Below are 22,127 nucleotides of genomic sequence, written 5' to 3'. Positions count from 1 at the left end.
TGTAAGACAGAGCTATTCCACCTGGCCTTTAATTTGAATTCAGCCTGATCCTTTATTTCTCTTCCCTCCCCTTTTATGAAACTCACCCGCTCTGAGACCCCACAGCTAATTCTCCCCTGGCCTCCTTGCTGGCCCAAAGTAGGACCAATTCAGCCAGCCAACCCTGGGGATTATCTAATTGATTTTTGAATTTTATTGTCATTCATGTTTTTATACTGTATTTTATGCTGCTTTTATAATTAAAGTGTTTTTAATTTGTTGTTAGCCTCCCTGCGCCCAGTTTTTGAACTGGGAAGGGCGGGGTGTAAATAAAAAATTATTATTATTATTATTAATGCCTGATCTATGGGCAGGGAGAAGGCAGGCAGGCTGCGATTCTCCATGGTGACCCAAGTGCACTCTGTATGGGCTCAGAGGCATTCTGCCCTTCCTTCAGAGGTGGCTCCAGGGTGGGGGCCTTCGTTCCCTGAGTTACCCCACCCTCCTTCCCATCTCATGACTCTGTTACAGGTGCCACAAAATACTTGCCCTGCGTTTGTAAGAAACTGATTTTTTTAGCGTGGCAGCGCCCGCACTTCGAAACTCCCTGGCGACTGACACCAGGCGGGTGCCTTCCCCGTCCTCTTTGTGGCACCTGCTAAAAAAATGTTTTTTGTTATAGGCAATGTGTAGAATCTTGACGAGAATTTTAGCCTCGTCGCTGAGTTTGATTTGAGCGTTCCATTCCTTTGACCTGTTTTGGGACATGGGTGGCACTGTGGTTTAAACGGCAGAGCCTAGGACTTGCCGATCGGAAGGTCGGCGGTTCGAATCCCCGTGACGGGGTGAGCTCCCGTTGCTCGGTCCCTGCTCCTGCCAACCTAGCAGTTCGAAAGCACGTCAAAGTGCAAGTAGATAAATAGGTACCGCTCTGGCGGGAAGGTAAATGGCGTTTCCGTGCGCTGCTCTGGTTCTCCAGAAGCGGCTTAGTTATGCTGGCCACATGATTCGGAAGCTGTACGCCGGCTCCCTCGGCCAATAAAGTGAGATGAACGCTGCAACCCCAGAGTCGGCCACGACTGGACCTAATGGTCAGGGGTCCCTTTACCTTTACCTTGACCTGTTTTGACTGCTAATCTTGTAAACCCAATTGAGCGGTTGTCTTTTTGAAAAGCAAGCTGCACCTGGAATGAGTGAATAAAAATAAAAATTGCAAAATTGTACGGGAAATTTTTTAAAAAATGGAAGGTGGTATTATAATGTACGTAAAAATCCTGAAATTAAAAAAAGAGGGGGGAAATAATAAAAGTGATAAAAATTAAAATTGCAATGGCGGTGGATGGGGGGGCCACAGAGCAAGGGGAGGAGGGGCTTTGAACTGGTAGCTCCATGTTGCTGTTGACTCTCTCTCTCCCCCCCTCCCATGCCCCCAAATCTCCCAGCCCTTCGGAGCCACAGTGGCAAATCCATCATCAATGGGAACTGGGCAGTGAACCCGCCAGGGCGCTACGAGGCAGCTGGCACCGTCTTTGTGTACAGCCGCCCAGGAAGCGACCGGAGGGAGGGCGAGTCCCTGACCGCAGAGGGTCCCACGACAGAACCTATAGATGTGTATGTGAGTACGCAGTGGGGTGGGGTGGGGTCTCAGGGAGAGGAAAGGTTGAATCCGGTGCTGCTTGGACGTCTGTGGCTCACCTCGAATGCAGATCTCTGCCTCTTTTGTCAAGGGGCAGGCGGGGCTCCACTTTTGTTGATTTGCTTTTAAAAGCCAAGTTCCTAGTCCTCAGGACTTTCAGATTTCTCTCGGTTTTGTTTTATGCTGGTTTTAACAGGCGTGTGAATTTATTTATTGTCGCAAGTGGCTTTGAGTTGCTTTTGTTATTAAAAAAAAAGGCAGCAACTGATAAGTTTAATAAATAATCATTGATCTTTAAGGCTTCTGTTATGTACAGTCATATCTTGGGTTACAGCCGCTTCTGGTTGTGTTTTTTTGGGGGTTATGGACCGCCGAAACCCGGAAGTCCTAGAATGGGTTACTTCCGGGTTTTGGCGATCACACATGCACAGAAGCGCTAAATTGCGCTTTGTGCATGTGCAGACGCGTCGAATCACAACCTGTGCGTGCGCAGACGCGTCGCTGTGGGTTGTGAACGCTGTAGGTTGTGAACGTGCATCTCGCACGGATCACGTTCACAACCCGAGCGTCCACTGTACTAAGCTTGGATCCTAGAACAATAGGCAAGTAGGATCCTAGAATGCAACAACTGATTGGCCTGCAGGAAAAGACCAATCAGGCTCCAGGAGGGAAGCAGAATCAGCCAATCAGACGGGACTCATTGTGTAAATAATGTATATACAGTGGTGCCCCGCAAGACGAATGCCTCGCAAGACGAAAAACTCGCTAGACGAAAGAGTTTTCCGTCTTTTGAGGTGCTTCGCAAGACGAATTTCCCTATGGGCTTGCTTCGCAAGACGAAATGTCTTGCGAGTTCTTGCGAGTTTTTCCGCTCCCCCCCTTTTCTAAGCCGCTAATAGCCGCTAAGCAGCTAAAGCGCTAATAGCGCTAAGCCGCTAAGCCGCTAATAGCCGTGCTTCGCAAGACGAAGAAACCGCAAGATGAAGAGACTCGCGGAACGGATTAATTTCGTCTTGCGAGGCACCACTGTAAAAGCCTGAGGTTTGGGGTGCAATTCATTCACTGTATTACAAGCTGCAAGAAAGAGCATGAAATCACTACAGGACTCCGAGTACATTTCAGCTTCCATTTCCAGGTTGGAAAAGTGTGGTTTGCAAAGTCATAAGGCAGTCAAGGATTAGAAGTGTGAGATAGGAGCAGAGCCTTCTGTTCAATGCACCTCGGCTCTCCAAAATGCCCGAGTCTATAGAGATGCAAATATAGGCAAATGAAATGGGCGTAGTTTGAAGAAAATCCTTTTCTTTGGGTTATTTAGGTGCAGAGTATCTGGGGAAGGGAATCAGAAATTAGCCGTGGGAGGGGTATGTCCATATTTGGGTGGGAGGGGCCTCCAAGACAGGATCTGTCCCTCCCCTTCTCCACCTAAGGAGCAGCAACAATGGGAAGGATGTGCTTGAACCCTTTTTTTGCCACGCATGGAACTGCAGGAGACGGTGGACGACAATGGGCTGTGTAATAAACGAAAATCTGCCTTTATTCCCTTATGGGGGACACAAGGTTTGCAGGTTCTCCATCGAGAAAATAACAGAGGCCAACCAAAGAATATTGAGAAGCAAAGCAGCTCGTAAGCCTGATCTTTATTGATCTGTTGCAACAGGGTGCTCCCCTCTCACACAGGAAAGGAGGAGGACCCCGAACCAAGGTGTGCCTGCCCTTATATATAGACATTTTAAATTCCCTGTCCTGGAGCTCAAGGCCACCCCTCCATACAATATACATCACAGAACGGGTGTAACCCAAGACACACACCCTCAAACATAATACATATACTTCACAGAAAAGGTGGTCTACCACAGAAATTTGAATGTGGTTTTTTTTTACCTGTCTGCCAGGTGATTATCTGATAGTGCCTTATCTGATTGCCTTTCCTGGTAGTCTGCCCATTCCTTTGAGATGGTGATTTCCCAGTTCTTTCCCTCCCTCCTTGCAGAGAAAACATTCGGTTAGTTTGGGAGTCAAAATGGTTTCAGGGCAGTCTTCCTGTTCTGCTCCAGACACGTGGTCCACACATCTATATATGCGCTTTGTTGGTACAGTGGTGCCTCGAAGGACGAAATTAATTCGTTCTGCGAGTTGCTTCGTCTTGCGATGTTTTCGTCTTGCGGAGTGCAGATTCCCTGGGTATTAACGGCTTTAAGAAAAAGGAAGCAAACCCGCAAGACCTTTTCGTCTTGCGAAGCAAGCCCATAGGGAAATTCGTCTTGCGAAGCAACTCAAGAAACGGAAAACCCTTTCGTCTTGCACGTTTTTTGTCTAGCGAGGCATTCGTCTTGCGAGGCACCACTGTACATTTATGAACATATATATATAGATGACCTGATTTTTTTTATTTCAGCTGAGACGTCTTTAAAGCAGGGAGGGAGTTCAAGGCAGACTGATGATGGGGGCTTGGGGCTGCAGTAGCTAAGTAGAGCCCCCAGGTCCAGACAGAGTCTACCTTCATAATCAGATTCTGAGGACAGACAACAGGGGCTTCATGAAGGTGTTTTTGTTTTTTTTGTTCACACTGGGAAAGGGATCCCAAGGCTCTGTTTCTGCCCCCCCCCAAAAAAGAGGGAGGGAACTGTTAACTCCCAACGGAGAAGGAGACTTAAGGCGCTCATTTTACACTGCCCCCCTTCCTCCCATGCCCTGCTTTAATTCCTTTTCTGCTGCCTCCCACAGATGATCTTCCAGCAAGACAATCCTGGTGTCTCTTACCAGTTCTTCCTGGCCTCTGTACAGCCGGAGACCCCCACTCCTGACCTACGTAACCCCCGGCAGGACTTTGGTGAGTAAACCACCCCCTCCCCTCATGTGGCAGGCAAAAAAAACCCCCAAACCCCTGTGTTTGCTTATTTCCTCCTCCATCCCAGTCCGTTTTCCTTCGCTGCTATGCCTGTTTTAGGTGGTAGGCCTGTGTTTTCCTCCTCCGTCCCAGAGCGTATTCCTTTTGTGCCATGTCTTTTTTAGCCGACACCCTTTTGTGGAGCAAAAAAATCACCTTTCTCTTTCTTCCCACTCCGTACCCACCAGGTGCCTTGACTGTGGTTTCCTCAGGCAACCAGATGGAGTCCCCGCCCAGCCACCAGCGCCCTGTGCCCGCAGATGCCCGGAACCTCAGCCCGGCCCGCCTCCCAGCTTCATCTGGTCAATCGGGGAGGAGCCGTGCTGCGGCTCCGCCCCCTCCCGTCTCGTCCGGTCAATCGGGGAGGAGCCCTGGGACCCTGCAAAGGAACGTCCGTGTCCCGCCCCTCCCGCCCCCTCCGCCTCCTGTCCAGCACAGCTCGGACCCCCTGCAGGACTTCTACTGGAGGCGTATTGGCAACACCGACTGCTCTGCCACCTGTGGGAAAGGTAAGTCCTATTTCCCTTGGCAGCTGGTATTCAGAGGTAGACTGCTCCTGCACATGGAGGTTTGGGTCGACTTAGGGTGGCGCTGTGGGTTAAACCACAGAGCCTAGGACTTGCCGATCAGAAGGTCGGCAGTTCGAATCCCCACGACGGGGTGAGCTCCTATTGTTCGGTCCCTGCTCCTGCCAACCTAGCAGTTTGAAAGCACATCAAAGTGCAAGTAGATAAATAGGTACCACTCCAGAGGGAAGGTAAACGGCGTTTCCGTGCGCTGCTCTGGTTTGCCAGAAGCGGCTTAGTCATGCTGACCACATGACCCAGAAAAACTGTCTGCGGACAAACGCCGGCTCATTCGGCCAGTAAAGCGAGATGAGCGCCGCAACCTCAGAGTTGGCCACGACTGGACCTAATGGTCAGGGGTCCCTTTACCTTTACCTAAAGCGTATTTACAGGCATTTTATTCAGCATCAGGACAAAAGGAAAAACATGTCTTCTCCCCTTTGTGTCCAAGCAAGCATCATAAGCAACAGCTATACACGCAAGGAAGTTCCCAGCAAGCTGTGCTGGAATGTAAACAGACATGTGACGTACAACAACTTCACACATCTGTTTAGATGGAACGGAATATTGTAACATCCTTACCAGCCTCTTATAGCCCATTGGGACAGATAGGGCAGAAGGCAGGGAGCCCAACAGTAGGGGGCGCCAGAGAAGATCGCTCTAGTTTTGTCCCACCTCCTTACTAAGTTGCGTCTGTTGCATGCTTATCCCATCCACGCCGCTCAAAGAGGTGTGTGAGGTTCTCCTTATTTAAATCCCGCCAAGAACTTTGCGAGGTAGGTTAGGCGAAGAGGTGGCGACTGTCCCCCAAGGTCACACCCAGGGAACGGCCAAGTGGGGATTTCTGAACCCCGGTCTCTCCCAAGTCACCCTAACCACTACGCCACACTGCCTCTCGATTCTGCAAGGGCGGAACTGAGACTTAAGGTGGAAGAAGGTGACCGGCAGTGTCACCCGCTGGACTTCGAGGTAAGCAAGAGGTCAGACAGAGGCAGACAGAGTACAGTGAGTGGTTGTCCATGCCCCCAGTGGCCCAGTCCTCTCTCGGCTATTAGCAGTTTTAATCCCCCTCTATGGCTTTATAGAACGCCATGGAGTAGGAAGCTTAGCTGTAAATCAGGAAAATCCCTGGTTTGAATCTCAGAACTGCCACAAACTCACTTGCTAGCCATAGCTGAACCACACGCTCTCGGCCTCAGTTTGCCCCATCTGCAAAATGGGGGGAATTTTAAAATGTATTTGCTTTTATTTAAACGACGCACCTGCCTCTCAGCTACGGCGGTCTCTTAAGCGCTTCACAACACTCACAAGGCCGTTGTGGTGAGGATTAGGCCCGTGGAAAGCTCTGAGAAAGCGCCAAACAAGCGTTGTGAGTTTTTTTTAATCCTCTAAGCTCGTTAGGCGCCCCCGCAGCAATGGCAAGAACAAAGCCACCGCACAAAGGAAAGAGAGAGGCGTTCAGACCATGTGAAGGGACCACATTTGCCAGTATATGCTGAGTTCTGTGGTTCTCGGCCCCTCGATTGCCTTGAGGACTAGAAACTTGATTTTTAAAAGGCAAAAGTGGCTAGTATGCTCCTCGCCGTCTTTCTCTACAGGTTTCTGGCAGTCTGTCTACCAGTGCATCTCTCGCGTTACACAAGAGGAGGTGGGGGAGGAGAAATGCCACCTCATCCCCAAGCCCATCGTGTCGGAGGAAGCCTGCAACACGGAGCCTTGCCCAGCCTAGTGAGTGTCCAGTCCACCCTTGCCTCTTATGGGTCTCCTTTTGAGGCAGCTGCTGCCCTCTGAAGGTCTGGAGGCCTTGTGACAACCTGCCTGGACTCTGGCATCGGGCAACTTCCTCTGTCCCTATTAAAATTTGCATATGTGAGCTTTGGGGAAATGACGGTCTACTTTTGAGTAGGTCACCACCGTCTTGAGGAAGACACCACGCGGGCCCAAGCCGCCTCCGCTTGTCGCAGAGTTAAAGACCCCTCTTTGCAGAAACCCTGGTGCCCCGTGATTTCCCTGTCCCTTGCTCAACGGAGGGTTTCAGCAGCAGCAGCAACCACCTCTGTTGCAAGAATACAGAGTACAATTTGTTCCCAGCGGACGGGGACCACTTGACATCAGGCTGCAACCTCTTCGATACGATAATCCTTATTGTCATTGTCCCATGCAGAACAACGAAATTGAAAAAATCTACATAAGACATTCAAAAACCAACAAGCCTGCCATCCCAGCTCTCCCAGCCTGGTTAATCCCCTAAAAATACCCCATTTTTAAATACAATATACTCCCATAGAGACTACCCTACACTGCGTTTAAAACCAAAATCACATTTGAATAGAAACTGTTTCTCAGGTGGCTAGTCCTAGCCTTTATAACCCTCCAAAAGGCAGAAGCTGGAAGAGATCATTTCCGGGGTGCGCACTATCCTGCGCTATCTCTGCAGCTTTCTTATGGCACCTGGAAGTTGGAGAGAAGCTGAAACGGACAGTCCTGTTCCGACTTTCACCACCAATCTTTGTTGTTGCTATTATTCCTTGTGTAATAAACGAAAATCTGCCCTTATTCCCTTATGGGGGACACAAGAGCCCTTATAGAGTCCTTTGTAGGTTCTCCATCAGTCAGAGAAAAGAACAGAGGCCAACCAGAGAATACAGTGGTGCCTCGCAAGACGAAATTAAACCGTTCCGCGAGTCTCTTCGTCTTGCGGTTTTTTCGTCTTGCGAAGCACTGCTATTAGCGGCTTAGCGGCTATTAGCGGCTATTAGCGGCTATTAGCGGCTTAGCGGCTATTAACGGCTTAGCGGCTTTAAGAAAAAGGAAACAAACTCGCAAGAACTCGCAAGACGTTTCATCTTGCGAAGCAAGCCCATAGGGAAATTCGTCTTGCGGAACGACTCAAAAAACGGAAAACTCTTTCATCTTGCGCGTTTTTCGTCTTGCAAGGCATTCGTCTTGCGAGGTACCACTGTATTGAGAAGCAAAGCAGCTAGTAAGCCTGATCTTTATTGAACTGTTGCAACAGGGTGCCTCCCCTCACACGCAGGAAAGGAGGAGGACCCAGAATCCAGGTGTGCCTGCCCTTATATAGACATTTTATATTGCCCGCCTTGGAGTCCAAGACCACACCCAGATACATTATACCTACATCACAGAAAGGGCGGTCTACAGCAGAAATCTGAGTGCATTGTTTACCTCCTGTCTGGCAGGTTGCCTGTTAATGCTTACTTGATTGGATACCCTGGGGAGCCTGGCCAGTCTTTTGTAATGACAAATAGTTCCTGAGCCAGGTGACAGGCTCACCCTATTCAGACACAGATATACCCTTAAGACAGGATTTGTGAATGAAAAGACAATGGGTAGAGGCTTTTAAATTTTCCTTCGACCTTGCAGAGAAAACATTTGGTCAGTTTTGGAGTCAGTATGGTTCCAGGGCTGTTTTCCTGTGCTGCATCAAAGCTGTGGCTTATATATTTATGTATGTGTTTGCTTGGTATATTTATGAACATTTATTATACCGTATATATAAGACTGTTGAATAGGATCCAAAAGGCAGCAGTCTGATTGGTCCACAGGAGCCACCCAATCCAACTCCAGGTGGAAGTGAATCCGCAACCTGATTGGCCTACAGGTGAATCCCGGAATTAGCCGATCACGTGGGGCCCATTGTGTAAATATATAAAGCAGACATTCTGGGGGAACTTCCATTCCTCCTCACCACTATGAGCTGAATCAAGAGCATGAAAATATACTCCGAGTATATTTCAAAGACCTTATTTTTTTTTTATTTCCCTTGCGAGGGAATATTCCATTTTTCTCTGCTCATTCGACTCCCTCCCCACCCTGTCCGTCTCTTTTTTGCAGCTGGGAGGCGGGCGAGTGGTCAGCCTGCAGCAAATCCTGCGGCCTGGGCACCCAGCACCGCCAAGTCCTGTGTCGGCAGATCTATGCCAACCGCAGCACCATGGTGCACCCCCAGAGGTGCGCACAGCTGGAGAAGCCCAACGCCACTCAGGCCTGCCAAGTCCAGGTTTGCAGCCGCTGGGAAGTCCGAACTAACTGGAGCTCGGTAAGGGATTCGGTGGTCGCCAGGGGGAGGAGAGGATGGGGCGTTGGGGGGGGGGATCATTTCAGTGTGGGAAGCAGTAGCAAACTCTAGAGCAGAGTTTCTGGGATGCCTGCAAAATGGGCATCGATGTAAGACAATGTGAAATGTGCGTTCAGCAGGAGTGCCAGGAGGAATGGATGAAATTCTAATAATAATAATAATAATTTCTTATTTATACACCGCCCATCTGGCTGGGTTTCCCCAGCCACTCTGGGCAGCTCCCAATCAAGTGTTAAAAACAATACAACATTAAATATTAAAAACTTCCCTCAACAGGGCTGCTTTCAGATGTCTTTTAAAGATAGGCTAGCTGCTTATTTCCTTGACATCTGGTGGGAGGGCGTTCCACAGGGCGGGTGCCACCACCGAGAAGGCCCTCTGCCTGGTTCCCTGTAACTTGGCTTCTCGCAATGAGGGAACCGCCAGAAGGCCCTCGGAGCTGGACCTCAGTGTCCGGGCAGAACGATGGGGGTGTGTAAACATATTCACTCTAGGAATGCTGTACTTGACTGCTCTTGTGTTTCACATCCCACACTCCTTCCCCCTTCTAGTGCTCGGTCCTCTGCGGCACCGGACTTCGGACGCGCCATGTCCGCTGCGTCAGTAACCACGGCGACTTGCTCCGCGACAGCGACTGCCCGGGGAACCATCGGCCGAAGACCAGCGAAGCTTGCGACATGGGGCCTTGCGTGCGCACCTGGTTCTACAGCGACTGGAGCAACACGGTACCTCCTCTCCCCCTTTTTTTTAACCCGTGGGTCTTTCTCGTCTCTTTTCCCCAGCCCGAAATTCCCCATCCCTCGTAGAGTGTTATGTACTGTGTTGAATAGGATCCAAAATGCAGCAATCTGATTGGTCCTAGAACAATAGGATCCAAAATGCAGCAGTCTGATTGGTCCTAGAACAATAGGATCCAAAATGCAGCAGTCTGATTGGTCCTAGAACAATAGGATCCAGAATGCAGCAGTCTGATTGGTCCTAGAACAATAGGATCCAAAATGCAGCAGTCTGATTGGTCCTAGAACAATAGGATCCAAAATGCAGCAGTATGATTGGTCCTAGAACAATAGGATCCAAAATGCAGCAGTATGATTGGTCCTAGAACAATAGGATCCAGAATGCAGCAGTATGATTGGTCTGCAGGAGCCACCCAATCCGGCTCCAGATGGAAGTGAATCCACAACCTGATTGGCCTACAGGAGAATTTCGGAATTAGCCAATCATGTGGGGCCCATTGTGTAAATAATGTATATAAAGCAGATACTTTGAGGGGACATTCATTCCTCCTCACCACTATGAGCTGAATAAAGAGCATAAAATCCACTCTCCATTTAAAAACTTTAATAAATATTTATAAAAAAAAAAAAAAAAAAAGCATAAAATCCACTCTCGACTCTGAGTATATTTCACAGAGCTAGATTAAACCCCTGCAAAGGCGTTTCCTCCTACGCTGCTACCCTCCCGCCTCGCTTCCGTTTCTGGCCGTGCAAACCGCTCCCCGATACTTCAAATAAATAGCTGCACAATCTTGCTCTCCTCTCTATTTAAATCTCCCTTTGTGTAGAGATTTTCAAAAGGGAAACGTGACAAATCTGAAGGATCTTGAATTGTGCAGGCTGTTTACGTTAGCCAGATTTAATATGATAGTAAGAGGAAGATATGTAGTAAACAGGAACCTGATCATTCGGAGCATATTTTCTTCTCTTGTGATTTTCTTCTCTTGTGATTTTGGCATTTATGCCAGAAGACAATTATTAGAGGCCTTACAACTTAACAGGCTCAATTCTATGCCACCAACAGTTCAGGACCTGCTCTCGGACAGGATTGATCAAATTACTTTAATAGTGGCTGAATTTTTGAGTGCTGTCCATGTAGAAAGACTGGGCCATTATAAAGAGATTTAGTGGTTCTGAATTGATTGGTGATGTGGTAATGTTGTATTGTATTATTTATGCAAATTGATTTTCTCTGGAGTTAAAGATCTGACTGGGACAAACCTTGTTATGTTGAGCTCGTATTTTGCTCAATTTGTATACCGTGTCTGTTTGATAATGCTATGCCTAATAAAGGATATATTTGGAAAAAATAGCTGCACAATGCCCTTCGGTTCACTTGTGTGACGTTCAGTTAACTCCAAGGCACTTTTTGAACGAAACCCCAGGGATTGCTGCAAGTGAGATATGAATGGTTTGTGGGAGATGAACTAGAAATGGCTGCCTCTCTTCCCAGGTGTCCAAAAAGGTTATTTATGTGTGCTGCTACTACTGCGGCCCGTGTTTTGCTAGCCCAAAAATGGAAAACAAGTGAGGTAACAACCAAAGAAGAGTGGCAACTTAAGCCGACAGAATATGCTCAGTTTGCAGACTTAACATATAGAATAAGGAACAAGAAGAACATATGTTTAGAGAAGGGTTAGAAAACGTTTCTTGAATATATGGGAAATAACTGTGTGCAGCTGGAAATGTTGGCAGCGTTGAGATAAATCCAACAGTGTAAATAAAGTTATAATGGATGTAATAATGGAATACTGAATGGTATATTTTCTGTAAGGTATGCAGGGATTTATGATATGTAAAATCAGTGCTTTTTTTCTTGGGGTACACAGGGGTATGCATACCCCTAAACATTTTGTAAATCTTTGTACTTTTGCCCATTTACTATATTTATTTTCCCCGATTTGAACTATAAAATGGTGATTGTCTTGAGTCAAAATGAGAGTACCCCTAAACATTTTTAAAGGAAAAAAAACCCTGTGTTGATATTTTACGGATGTAAAAATGAGTATTTTAGATTGGAAAGGCAGAAAAATTGATATAAATTATATACAAATAGCTGCCTCTCAGGCTGCTGGGGTTTTGAGGAGGGGAATGATGATGAAGATGATGATGATGATGATCATAATAATAATATTTTATTTACACCCCACCCTTCCCGGTTCAAAAACTGTGCTCAGGGCAGCTAACAACAACTTTAAAACACTTAATTGTAAAAGCAGCATAAAATACAATATAAAAACATGATTAACAATAAAATTCAAAATTCAGAAATCAATTTAGGGGAAATAAGCATTAGATAGTCACCAGGGCTAGCTGGCTGAATTGGTCCTACTTGGGCCAGTGAGGAGGCCAGGGGAGAATTAGCTGTGGGGTCTCAGAGCGGGTGATCTTCATAAAAGGGGAGGGGGAGGGAAGAGAAGGGAAATAAAAGATCTGGCTGAATTCAAATTAAAGGCCAGGTGAAATAGCTCTGTCTTACAGGCACTGCGGAAGGAGGTTAAATCCCGAAGGGCCCTAGTCTTATGGGACAGAGCATTCCACCAGGTCGGAGCCATCACTGAAAAGGCCCTGGCCCTGGTGGAGGATAGTCTGACTTTCTTAGGGCCCGGGACCTCTAAAGTATGGTTATAAGAAGAGCCAGTTGTATGATAAAACTTATGAATTGTCTCTCACATTCCCTCTCTCCCTCTTTCTCCTCTCCAGTGCTCAGCTGAGTGCGGGACGGGGATCCAGCGGCGCTCGGTGGTCTGCCTTTCGAGCGCCGCCAACGGGCAGGTGGAGGAGAACTGCGCCGGCACCAAACCAGCCGACATGAGGGCTTGCAATGGCGGTCCGTGCCAGAGGGTCAACCGGTGGTACACTGGGCCATGGAGTCCGGTGAGCAGCGCCCCTCATCCCGATCCGGTCTCGTCGCCAGCATCATTTGAAACTGGTTTGCAAAAGCTTAAGGCAGGCATCCCCCAAACTCAACCCTCCAGATGTTTTGGGACTACAACTCCCATGATCCCTAGCTAACAGGACCAATGGTCAGGGATGATGGGAGATGTAGTCCCAAAACAGCTGGAGGGCCAAATTTGGGGATGCCTGGCCTTAAGGCATCCTGGGAATCATAGTTTTTTTTTGCGAACGAGCAACTGGCGACTAACAGGAGTCCTGGCTCCCTCACAAAACTACAGATCCTTGCTGGATTCCTTGCTGCTTGCAGGGAGCCCCAACAGCTAGACGGATTTCGGACCTCGAATTATAGAGTTGGAAGGGACCCATAAGGGCCATCTAGTCCAACCCGCTGCAATGCAGGAATCAGACGACGTGTTTGCTAAGGGTGTTGAGAGTTGTTAAGAGGAGACTCCCTACTCCCCTTCCTCACAGAGCCAGATTTCCCAGAATTCCCTGGGTTGACTGTTAAACCACTCTGAGGACTGTAGCTCTGTGAGGGGATTTTTTTTTTTTTTTTTTTTTTTTGGAGGGGGTGTTACTCCTTACAAATTTCAGCACCCTTCGTTTTATTTCTTTTTATTTATTTCAAAAAAATTATACACTGCTTTGATTGTAAAAAAAAAAAAGCCAGCAACACCTCAAAGCGGTTTACAAAAAAAGAACATAACAATAGATTTATCAGTGAAAAAAACAGTTCAAAACAACTATTTAAAATGGAGAAAAAATTGATAGACTAAAAACAGATTAGAACACACATCAACATTCTACAAATGTGGGTTGACAGGCATAAAACCGAGTCTGAAAGTACAGCTTACTAAGAGACCTAGACCTTATTCCAGCATAGCTGTCAACCGTCCCTTATTTGGTGGGAAACTCCCTTATCCCAGCGCCGTGTCTCGCTGCTGTCCCTTATTGTTGATGTCCCTTAAATTTCCCGGGTTTCATGCTCGCCCGTCTCGGGAGGGAAGCAGCGGCTCGGGGCCCTGTGCCGTGAGAGAGAGAGTACGCTGGCGCCGTCGTCCTGGCACAAGGAGTTCCATCGGCCCTTCCCAGCCCGAGAGACTTTTGCCCACGCCGCCCGCGAGCCTGGAGGCGGCAGCAGGGGTGGCAGCTGAGGAGGCAGTCTGAGGGAGGAGGAAGAGGAGGGGATGGGGAGGGATGCAGAAGGGCAGCGCTTCAGCGGCCACCGCAACACCACAGCCACCTCATGCCGGATTGACAGCATCTGTCAATCCTACCAATGTATGCAACTCTTTACAATAGCAAAATTCCTTATTTTGGCTGCTGATCCCTTATTTACAAGGCTGCTGGTCCCTTATTTTCAAATCTGTAAGTTGACAGCTATGTATTCCAGGCATCCCCAACCTTTGGCCCTCCAGATGTTTTGGCCTACAACTCCCATCATCCCTAGCTAACAGGACCAGTGGTCAGGGATGATGGGAACTGTAGTGCAAAACATCTGGAGGGCCAAAGGTTGGGGTTGCCTGCACCACATTTAAGACACTATCGTAGCACTTTGCACAACCATGGCTTCCCCCAAAGAATTCTGGGAACTGTAGCTTGTCCCTCACAGAGCTACAGTTCCCAGCACCCTTGGCTTCTCGCAGCGAGGGAACTGCCAGAAGGCGCTCGGTGCTGGGCCTCAGTGTCCGGGCAGAACGATGGAGATGGAGACGCTCCTTTATTCAACACAGAAAAAATTGTTGTTGACAAAGGACAGCTGGACATATAAAGGGCCCCGTTACCTTCAATAGGGGATGCAGGTGGCGCTGGGGTTAAACCACAGAGCCTAGGACTTGCCGATCAGAAGGTCGGCGGTTCAAATCCCTGCGACGGGGTGAGCTCCCGTTGCTCGGTCCCTGCTCCTGCCAACCTAGCAGTTCGAAAGCACATCAAAGTTCAAGTAGATAAATAGGTACCCCTCCAGCGGGAAGGTAAATGGCGTTTCCGTGCGCTGCTCTGGTTCGCCAGAAGCGGCTTAGTCACGCTGGCCACATGACCCAGAAGCTGTATGCCGGCTCCCTCGGCCAATAAAGAGAGATGAGTGCCGCAACCCCAGAGTCGGTCACGACTGGACCTAATGGTCAGGGGTCCCTTTACCCTTTATCTTCAGTAGCTTAGGGCCTCATCAGACCTGAATCCGGCCCTGATCCGCCCCCCCTGCCTCTTTGCCCGCCCCCAGTGCTCGTCGGACTGCAGCACGGGCACCCAGAGGCGCGACCTCATCTGCGTCAGCAAGCTGGGCGCCGAGTTCAACGTGACGGACGCCTCGGACTGCGCCCACCTAGAGAAGCCGCCTTCCTTGCAGCCCTGTGTGGGCACGTTTTGCGAGGCCCGCTGGTTCTCCACTGCCTGGAGCTCCGTGAGTGAGGGCGAGGGTCTGACGCGGGTGGGGCGGGAACCCCCTACGATTCGGAGAACGGGCAAAACGGGGAAGGGGTTTGCAGCAGAGAAAACCCCAGGGTGGGTTTGATTTAGATCGAATCGATTTAAATCACTAGCTAGTAAGTCTTGATTTAATAATAATAAATAATAATAATTTTTATGTATACCCCGCCCTCCCCAGCCAAAACTGGGCTCCGAGCAGCAAACATCAAATGCTAAATTATTATTTTTTACAGAAAGACCCATTCTTGCTGGTACGCTCTTAATATTTACAACCAGATGAAGGTTTCGCTTTTGGAATAATGAATTTTTAGAGTAGTTTTTGCAGTCCTATCAAAAATCACTGATTTGGTTATACTATTAGAAATACATAGACAGATACAGTGGTACCTCGGGTTACATACGCTTCAGGTTACAGACTCCACTAACCCAGAAATATTACCTCAGGTTAAGAACTTTGCTTCAGGATGAGAACAGAAATCGTGCTCCGGTGGCGCGGCGGCAGCAGGAAGCCCCATTAGCTAAAGTGGTGCTTCAGGTTAAGAACAGTTTCAGGTTAAGAACGGACCTCCAGAACAAATTAAGTACGTAACCAGAGGTACCACTGTATATTATGAAATTATTGTGAGGTTTAATAAGTTGACTGTTCATATTTGGACAACTTTTCTGCTGTACCTACTAAATCCAGCCCGCGGACGGTCTGGGAATTAGCGTTTTTTTACATGAGTAGAATGTGTCCTTTTATTTAAAATGCATCTCTGGGTTATTTGTGGGGCATAGGAATTCATTCTTTTTTTCCCTTCAAAATATAGTCTGGCCCTCTGCAAGGTCTGAGGGACAGTGGACCAGCCTCCTGCTGAAAAAGTTTGCTGACCCCTGATTTAGATTTATACATTTTTGCCAGTTTACTCGGTGTTAGAAACCCCCGATATATCATGTTCATATAATTTTCTCTTAAACCGTAACATGCTGTAAATCTTATATCTATTTTCCACAATCATTCCGTTTCCCCTTTGTCCTTTCAGTGCTCCAGGTCCTGCGTTGGGGGCGTCCAAGTGAGGGAGGTCCAGTGTCTGACCCAAAACAAGACCCTGAGCAACCTCTGTCCGCCAGATCTCAAGCCCATCAAGAAACGGCCTTGCAATGTCCAGCCATGCTTACTGGACCTCGGTAACCCACCCAGCCCCCTCCTCCTCCCTACGGCCAAAAATGGGGGGAGGACGGGCAGGCAGGCTAAAAAACTCCAGACGCCCAAGGGGTGCATTTCTGCAAAGTCGTTTATTTGCAGAGATACAATTCCTACAATATGACGTGGTGGTATATGGTGTAGTCATTCAAAGCGGGGCCTTCCATGTGGCTGCCCCTCTTCCGTGGAATGGCGTCCCCATCGAGATACAGCAGCCCCTTGCTATCTGCGCTTTTCGGAAACAACTGAAGATGATTGTTTTTGTTCCAGCAGGCTTTCCCAGCTGGATAAAAGGAATTCTTACAAGTGTCAGTTTGTTAGGGTTTTAGTCTTGATACAGAATTGTAGAATCGGAAGAGACCCTGTGGATTGTCTATTTCAGCGGTTCTCAACCTGTGGGTCCCCAGATGTTGTTGGACTACAACTCCCATCATCCCTGAGCTCTGGCCTTGCTAGCTAGGGGTGACGGGAGTTGTAGTTCAACAACATCTGGGGACCCACAGGTTGAGAAAGGCTGGACTCTATACCAACCCCCCTGCAATGCAGGAATTTGCAGCGGTCCCTTATGGCAGTATTGGGATGCGGGAGGCGCTGTGGGTTAAACCACAGAGCCTAGGACTTGCTGATCAGAAGGTCGGCGGTTCGAATCCCCATGATGGGATGAGCTCCCGTTGCTCAGTCCCTCCTCCTGCCAACCTAGCAGTTCAAAAGCACGTCAAAGTGCAAGTAGATAAATAGGTACCACTCTGGCGTGAAGGTAAACGGCGTTTCCATGCGCTGCTCTGGTTCACCAGAAGCGGCTTAGTCATGCTGTATGCCGGCTCCCTCGGCCAACAAAGCGAGATGAGTGCCCCTGACCATTAGGTCCAGTCGCAGACGACTCTGGGGTTGTGGCGCTCATCTCGCTTTATTGGCTGAGGGAGCCGGCATACAGCTTCCGGGTCATATGGCCAGCATGACTACGCCGCTTCTGGTGAACCAGAGCAGCGCACGGAAACACCATTTACCTTCCCGCCAGAGCGGTACCTATTTATCTACTTGCACTTTGACGTGCTTTCAAACTGCTAGATTGGCAGGAGCAGGGACCGAGCAACGGGAGCTCACCCCGTGGCGGGGATTCGAACCGCCGACCTTCTGATCGGCAAGTCCTAGGCTCTGTGGTTGAATCCACAGCGCCACCCTTGTAAAAACGTCAGATAGTTGTTTTAAATTATTCCCTGTAAAAACGTCAGATAGTTGTTTTAAATTATTCCGGGAGCTGTGGTTATGAGGTCACTGAAGACGTGAGCCGAGAACGTATCCCACTGAACAGAGTCATATTTCCCCATCTGTCGAGAGGGTTAACGGGGCAGGGGACATTCCCAGTCTCCTTGTCAGGTTCGTCAAGTTGGAGACCCCACAACTCTTAGGGTTTTTTTCATGTTGCTTTTCCTCTTTGGTCGGCAGATGAGAACTGCAGGGACAAATACCACAACTGCCCGGTGATCGTGCAGGCCCGCCTCTGCGTCTACTCCTACTACAAAGCCGTCTGTTGTGCCTCATGTACTCACGCCTTGGAGAGGCGCCATGCCGGACCGAGCCGATAGCGCTGGCGAGCGGCAGGATCCCGGACTCCTCGCACCTTTACTTGAACTGGGGACAAGCGAATATATTTCGCGGACTACGGGAGCCCCTGTCATCCGCAAAAAAATAAAAACCCATCCGCTGGAGAGGGATCGCGGCAAAGGCATTGAAGGACCAAATGGGATTCGAACTCGAGGTCCGAGAAATTCCCATCAGTGTCCTCTCCTCTGCTCTCTCCAGAAGGAGTATTTCATACTGTACCCCAGTATTTCCAGAGAAACCTACCCCAAGCTACAGACTCATCGTACTTCCTGCATTTCCTTTTAAACTGTCCCCTTTCACGGAGGCTAGGAAGAGGGGAGACAAATTGCGACGGCACGCAGACCCACAGATGATTTTGGTGGCCTTGGCTTTTAAGGAACTCCCAAGGGATACCTTTGCACCCCGCTCGGCCTCCTCCCTCCCTCCTTGAAGACACACCGCCAAAATTTTGGTTCCCTCCCGTGAAGCCATCCCCAATCCCATTCACACACACACACAGACCCCGAGACGCTCATTTCGCAACCAGCTAAAAGGAGGCCAAAATTGCCTGCACAGTTCCAACTTCACCTTGTTTTGGGAAACGACGCTACAGATCGTGCACGGATGACCTGACATTGCCGGCGCTGGGTTCGATTCCTCGCGGAAGCCCTTTGGAAACGCACGGGACATGATGTGGAGTTCTGTGGTGGGTGGCTTCGGTCCCCGAGGCCTGTGAACTTGCCTGAGACAAAGCCCAGATGGGGAGGGAGCTTTCGACCTGATCCACGCCACCCTGGCCAGTAAAACCCTGCCAGCTGCGGCAAAAAAAGGCCGGTGGATGGACTGGAACTCAGAGCCCTTGCAGTTCCATGCACTCCCTTCCAGAGGGCAGCACTGAGTCTGACACCTCCCAGCCATATTGGCTTTGCTCTAGTATTTCCTTAGGGAAGCGAAAAATATGCATTTTTTTTTTCCTCCTGAAAATATACAGTATTGGTGCTACTTTGGATTGTGGAGAAGGCTGGTTAGCAGCCGAGCAAGACGGTTTCTACAATCTTGCCACTGTTTCCGGATTTACAGTAGGAAGGGGGGACCTGCGGACCCCCAAAAGTCACTGGACTCCAGCTCCCCGCAGCCAGCATGCCCAATGGTGATAGAAGTGGTCAAGTGACCAGCCTAAAACTCCCTCGGTCCAGAATGGACCTGGATTCCCTCGGTTTTGAGGAAACGACACAGAAGGGCAAACGCTTCTGCAGAAAGACTGATCAGCCTGCGCCTCGCCAAGCCAACTTCCCAACTCGCAAGTCGCAGCTGGGTTTTCCACGCAGTTCTTGAGGTTGCCAACTTTTCCTGCCTGCCCGTGCTCCTGTGTCATCAACACCAATTCTGCTCCTCTCCACCCCCAGAGAGAAGCACAGCGGGTTTTTGTTTTTAGACATCAAGGTGTCCCTTAAAGGCACAAGAGCTTTGGTTTTTGCTGAAGTTGGCAACCTTCGCACTCAGAGAAGTTTCCTTCCGCCTTCCTAGCCCGGGCGGTGTTGCCAAGTGACCAGAAAACCCAGCCCGGCCTGCTGCCGTGTTTCCAAGAGGAGCTTTGCCTGCAGAAATGTGGAAGCGAAACTCCTCTTACAGCCTAGAGTTATTTTTTCTTAAAAGCAGCTTGACGATGTCTGCAGATGACACAGCTGCTAAAGGCACAGGCGCAGGTCTCAGTGAAACAGTTGGCAACCCACCCTCACCTCTAGAAACAGGAATATATTGCCTCCCCTTATTTGCAGCTCAAATCAACACACTTTTGTTTTTCTCTCTGCCCCCCCCTTCTGAGGGTAGCTTCTGTGAAGGGTTGCCAACTTATTTCTGGGCAGATTTCCTGCATCGCTAACACTAAATCCAGTAGGAGGAGCTGTTGCCATGTCCATGTCTAGGAGGGGCCTGATCTGTTGGATTTCTGCCTGTCACTGAGCCAGTTAATGCACAAGAACCCTGGCAGAAAAGTTCGGAGGGCACACAACCGTAGCATTTATTCTGAAGCTGTGAACCCTTAAGGCTTTGTGATGGAGTTTGTGGGGTGAAGCTTAAGAAATCAACAAGGCCCTGCAGTTAATATTTGGACCTGGAGGCAGGAGCAGAGCAAGGGGGGGCAGTGGGGGGCAGACAGCCCCAGGTATCATCTCCGAGTGGGGGGGAGCTGCGGCGCGCTAATCCTAACCTTCCACCCCCCAAAAAAATGCTCTACAACAACTGGCAATGACAATGGGTAGATCAAATCCAGTCTTTTTATACTGTGAGTCAATTGCAGTCTCTTGGGATTCCAACTACATTTCAATGCGGGGGGGGCAAGAAATTTTCTGCCCTGGGTACCACCTGACCTTGCTACACCACTGCAGGGAGGGCAGGCAGGGGGAGGCACATTTCCGGGGGGGGGGGGGTTGGACTGGATGACGCCTGAGGTCCCTTCCAACGCTGCAATTCTGTGATTCTAGATTGACAGAATATCCTAAATCCCATTGTTGACACCTGGTTCTGGATTTGCTGCCCAGAACAGCTTCTCCTCATAGGCCCAGGTGACACCTGAGGACAGACGTCATCACCTTGAGTCCTTTGCCAGGGGCCTTTTTTAAATGACAGAAATTCAACAGGTGAAGAGGCATCTACTCCTTGCCGTTCCTCCCTGTAGCAACAGCTGTGTCATGATGGGGGAAGTACCGTATCTTTCCGTGTATAACACGCCCCACGTGTATAAGACGCCCCCTATTTTTGGGACCTCAAAATTAAGAAAAGTGGGGGGAGATTGCCCCCGTGTATAAGACTAACCCCCCTTTAGCATTATTTTTTAGTAAAAAAACCCAAAAAAACTAGTCTTATACATGAAAAAGTATGGTACATCTCTCGGATTCCAGCTTCCCATGCAACCATTTTAAACATACATACATGCGCACAGTGTCAGATTCACGTATAAGCTAAACAAGCTATAGCTTAGGGCCCCGCTCTCTTGGGGCCCCCCAAAACATGTAAAGGAAAAAAACACTGGATGTACATTTCCAAAATATTAATATACTACTTCTTAATTGTACTTCAGTTCAACAATTACTTGGATAACATACATATTTTGTCACGTGCAAATGGCTTTAGATATTTATAAGGTCCATAAATAAATAAATAAATAAATAAATAAATAAATATAGCGTATATTCAACACAAAAAACAGCAACAATTTGTTGTTGACAAAGGACAGCTAGACATATAAAGGGCCCATTACCTTCAGGAGCTGAGGGCCTCATCAAACCTAAATCCGGCCCTGCATGCGCACATACATAATTTTATTTGTATGCCGCGTTTCAAACTTCCAACTCTACAATTCTATGAAACTTATGCTCAAGGCAGCTTACAACATCGGGGGGAAAATGCGTAACTGCAACATAGCAAAAGTACAGTCGTACCTTGGTTTTCAAACAGCCTAGTTCTCTGACGATTTGGCTCCTGAACGATCGAAACCCGGAAGTGACTGTTCCGGTTTTTGAACGTTCTTTTGGAAGCCGAACATCCGACGGGGCTTCTGATTGGCTGCAGGAGCTTCCCACAGCCAATCGGAAGCCGTGCTTTGGTTGTCAAAGGTTTTGGAAGTCGAACGGATTCCGTTCGACTTCCCAGGTACGACTGTAGTCCTATACGATAAATAGAACATTACAAAAACACACAGTCAATCTGAACAGTTTCCACATAAATTATAAGAAGACTTAAAACGAAGATACAAAAAACCCCGACAAATGACACAGGAGCCTTTCTGGAAGAAAAAGTTGGCAACGTCCTCTCTTTCTGGTAGGCCAGATGGTAGAATGAGCCACAGGGGAGGATATTGGGCAGTACCAATGTGGAAAGGGCTTGTGTGCATCAGGAAGAGAGAAAAAGCAAATCACCCTAAGCGGTTTCCCTGAAGCACTGAGGAGAGGAAAGAAACAGCACCTGTTGAATTTCTTCCTACTGCACCACTCTTAAAAGGTACAGGAGCCCTCTTGGAATCAGGGCTTGGCTTCCCACTGAATTGCAAATAGCTGCATCAGATTATCGGAAACGGACAAAAAAAAGGAAAAG

The 22,127-nt window shown here is 48.7% G+C and overlaps 1 protein-coding gene across 4 annotated transcripts in view; it reads left to right on the top strand.

Moving 5' to 3' along the window:
- ADAMTSL4 (ADAMTS like 4) overlaps positions 1-20,181 on the top strand; it is a 98,225-nt gene extending 78,044 nt beyond the window's left edge. For all 4 annotated transcript variants that reach the window (XM_081840831.1, XM_081840829.1, XM_081840828.1 and 1 more), the window contains 10 exons: positions 1,422-1,594; positions 4,340-4,445; positions 4,691-5,011; positions 6,667-6,796; positions 8,924-9,128; positions 9,719-9,892; positions 12,647-12,820; positions 15,063-15,242; positions 16,291-16,435; positions 17,898-20,181. In XM_081840831.1, coding sequence (XP_081696957.1) covers positions 1,422-1,594; positions 4,340-4,445; positions 4,691-5,011; positions 6,667-6,796; positions 8,924-9,128; positions 9,719-9,892; positions 12,647-12,820; positions 15,063-15,242; positions 16,291-16,435; positions 17,898-18,037 — 1,748 coding nt within the window. In that variant the 3' untranslated portion in view covers positions 18,038-20,181. The remainder of the gene's footprint in view (positions 1-1,421; positions 1,595-4,339; positions 4,446-4,690; positions 5,012-6,666; positions 6,797-8,923; positions 9,129-9,718; positions 9,893-12,646; positions 12,821-15,062; positions 15,243-16,290; positions 16,436-17,897) is intronic.
- Positions 20,182-22,127: the final 1,946 nt, after the last annotated feature.

This window comes from Podarcis erhardii (assembly GCF_964252035.2).
Source record: "Podarcis erhardii genome assembly, chromosome: 15".
Lineage (NCBI taxonomy): Eukaryota > Metazoa > Chordata > Lepidosauria > Squamata > Lacertidae > Podarcis > Podarcis erhardii.
Note: the sequence above shows the minus strand (reverse complement) of the source record. Positions and strands in the feature narration are given on the sequence as shown.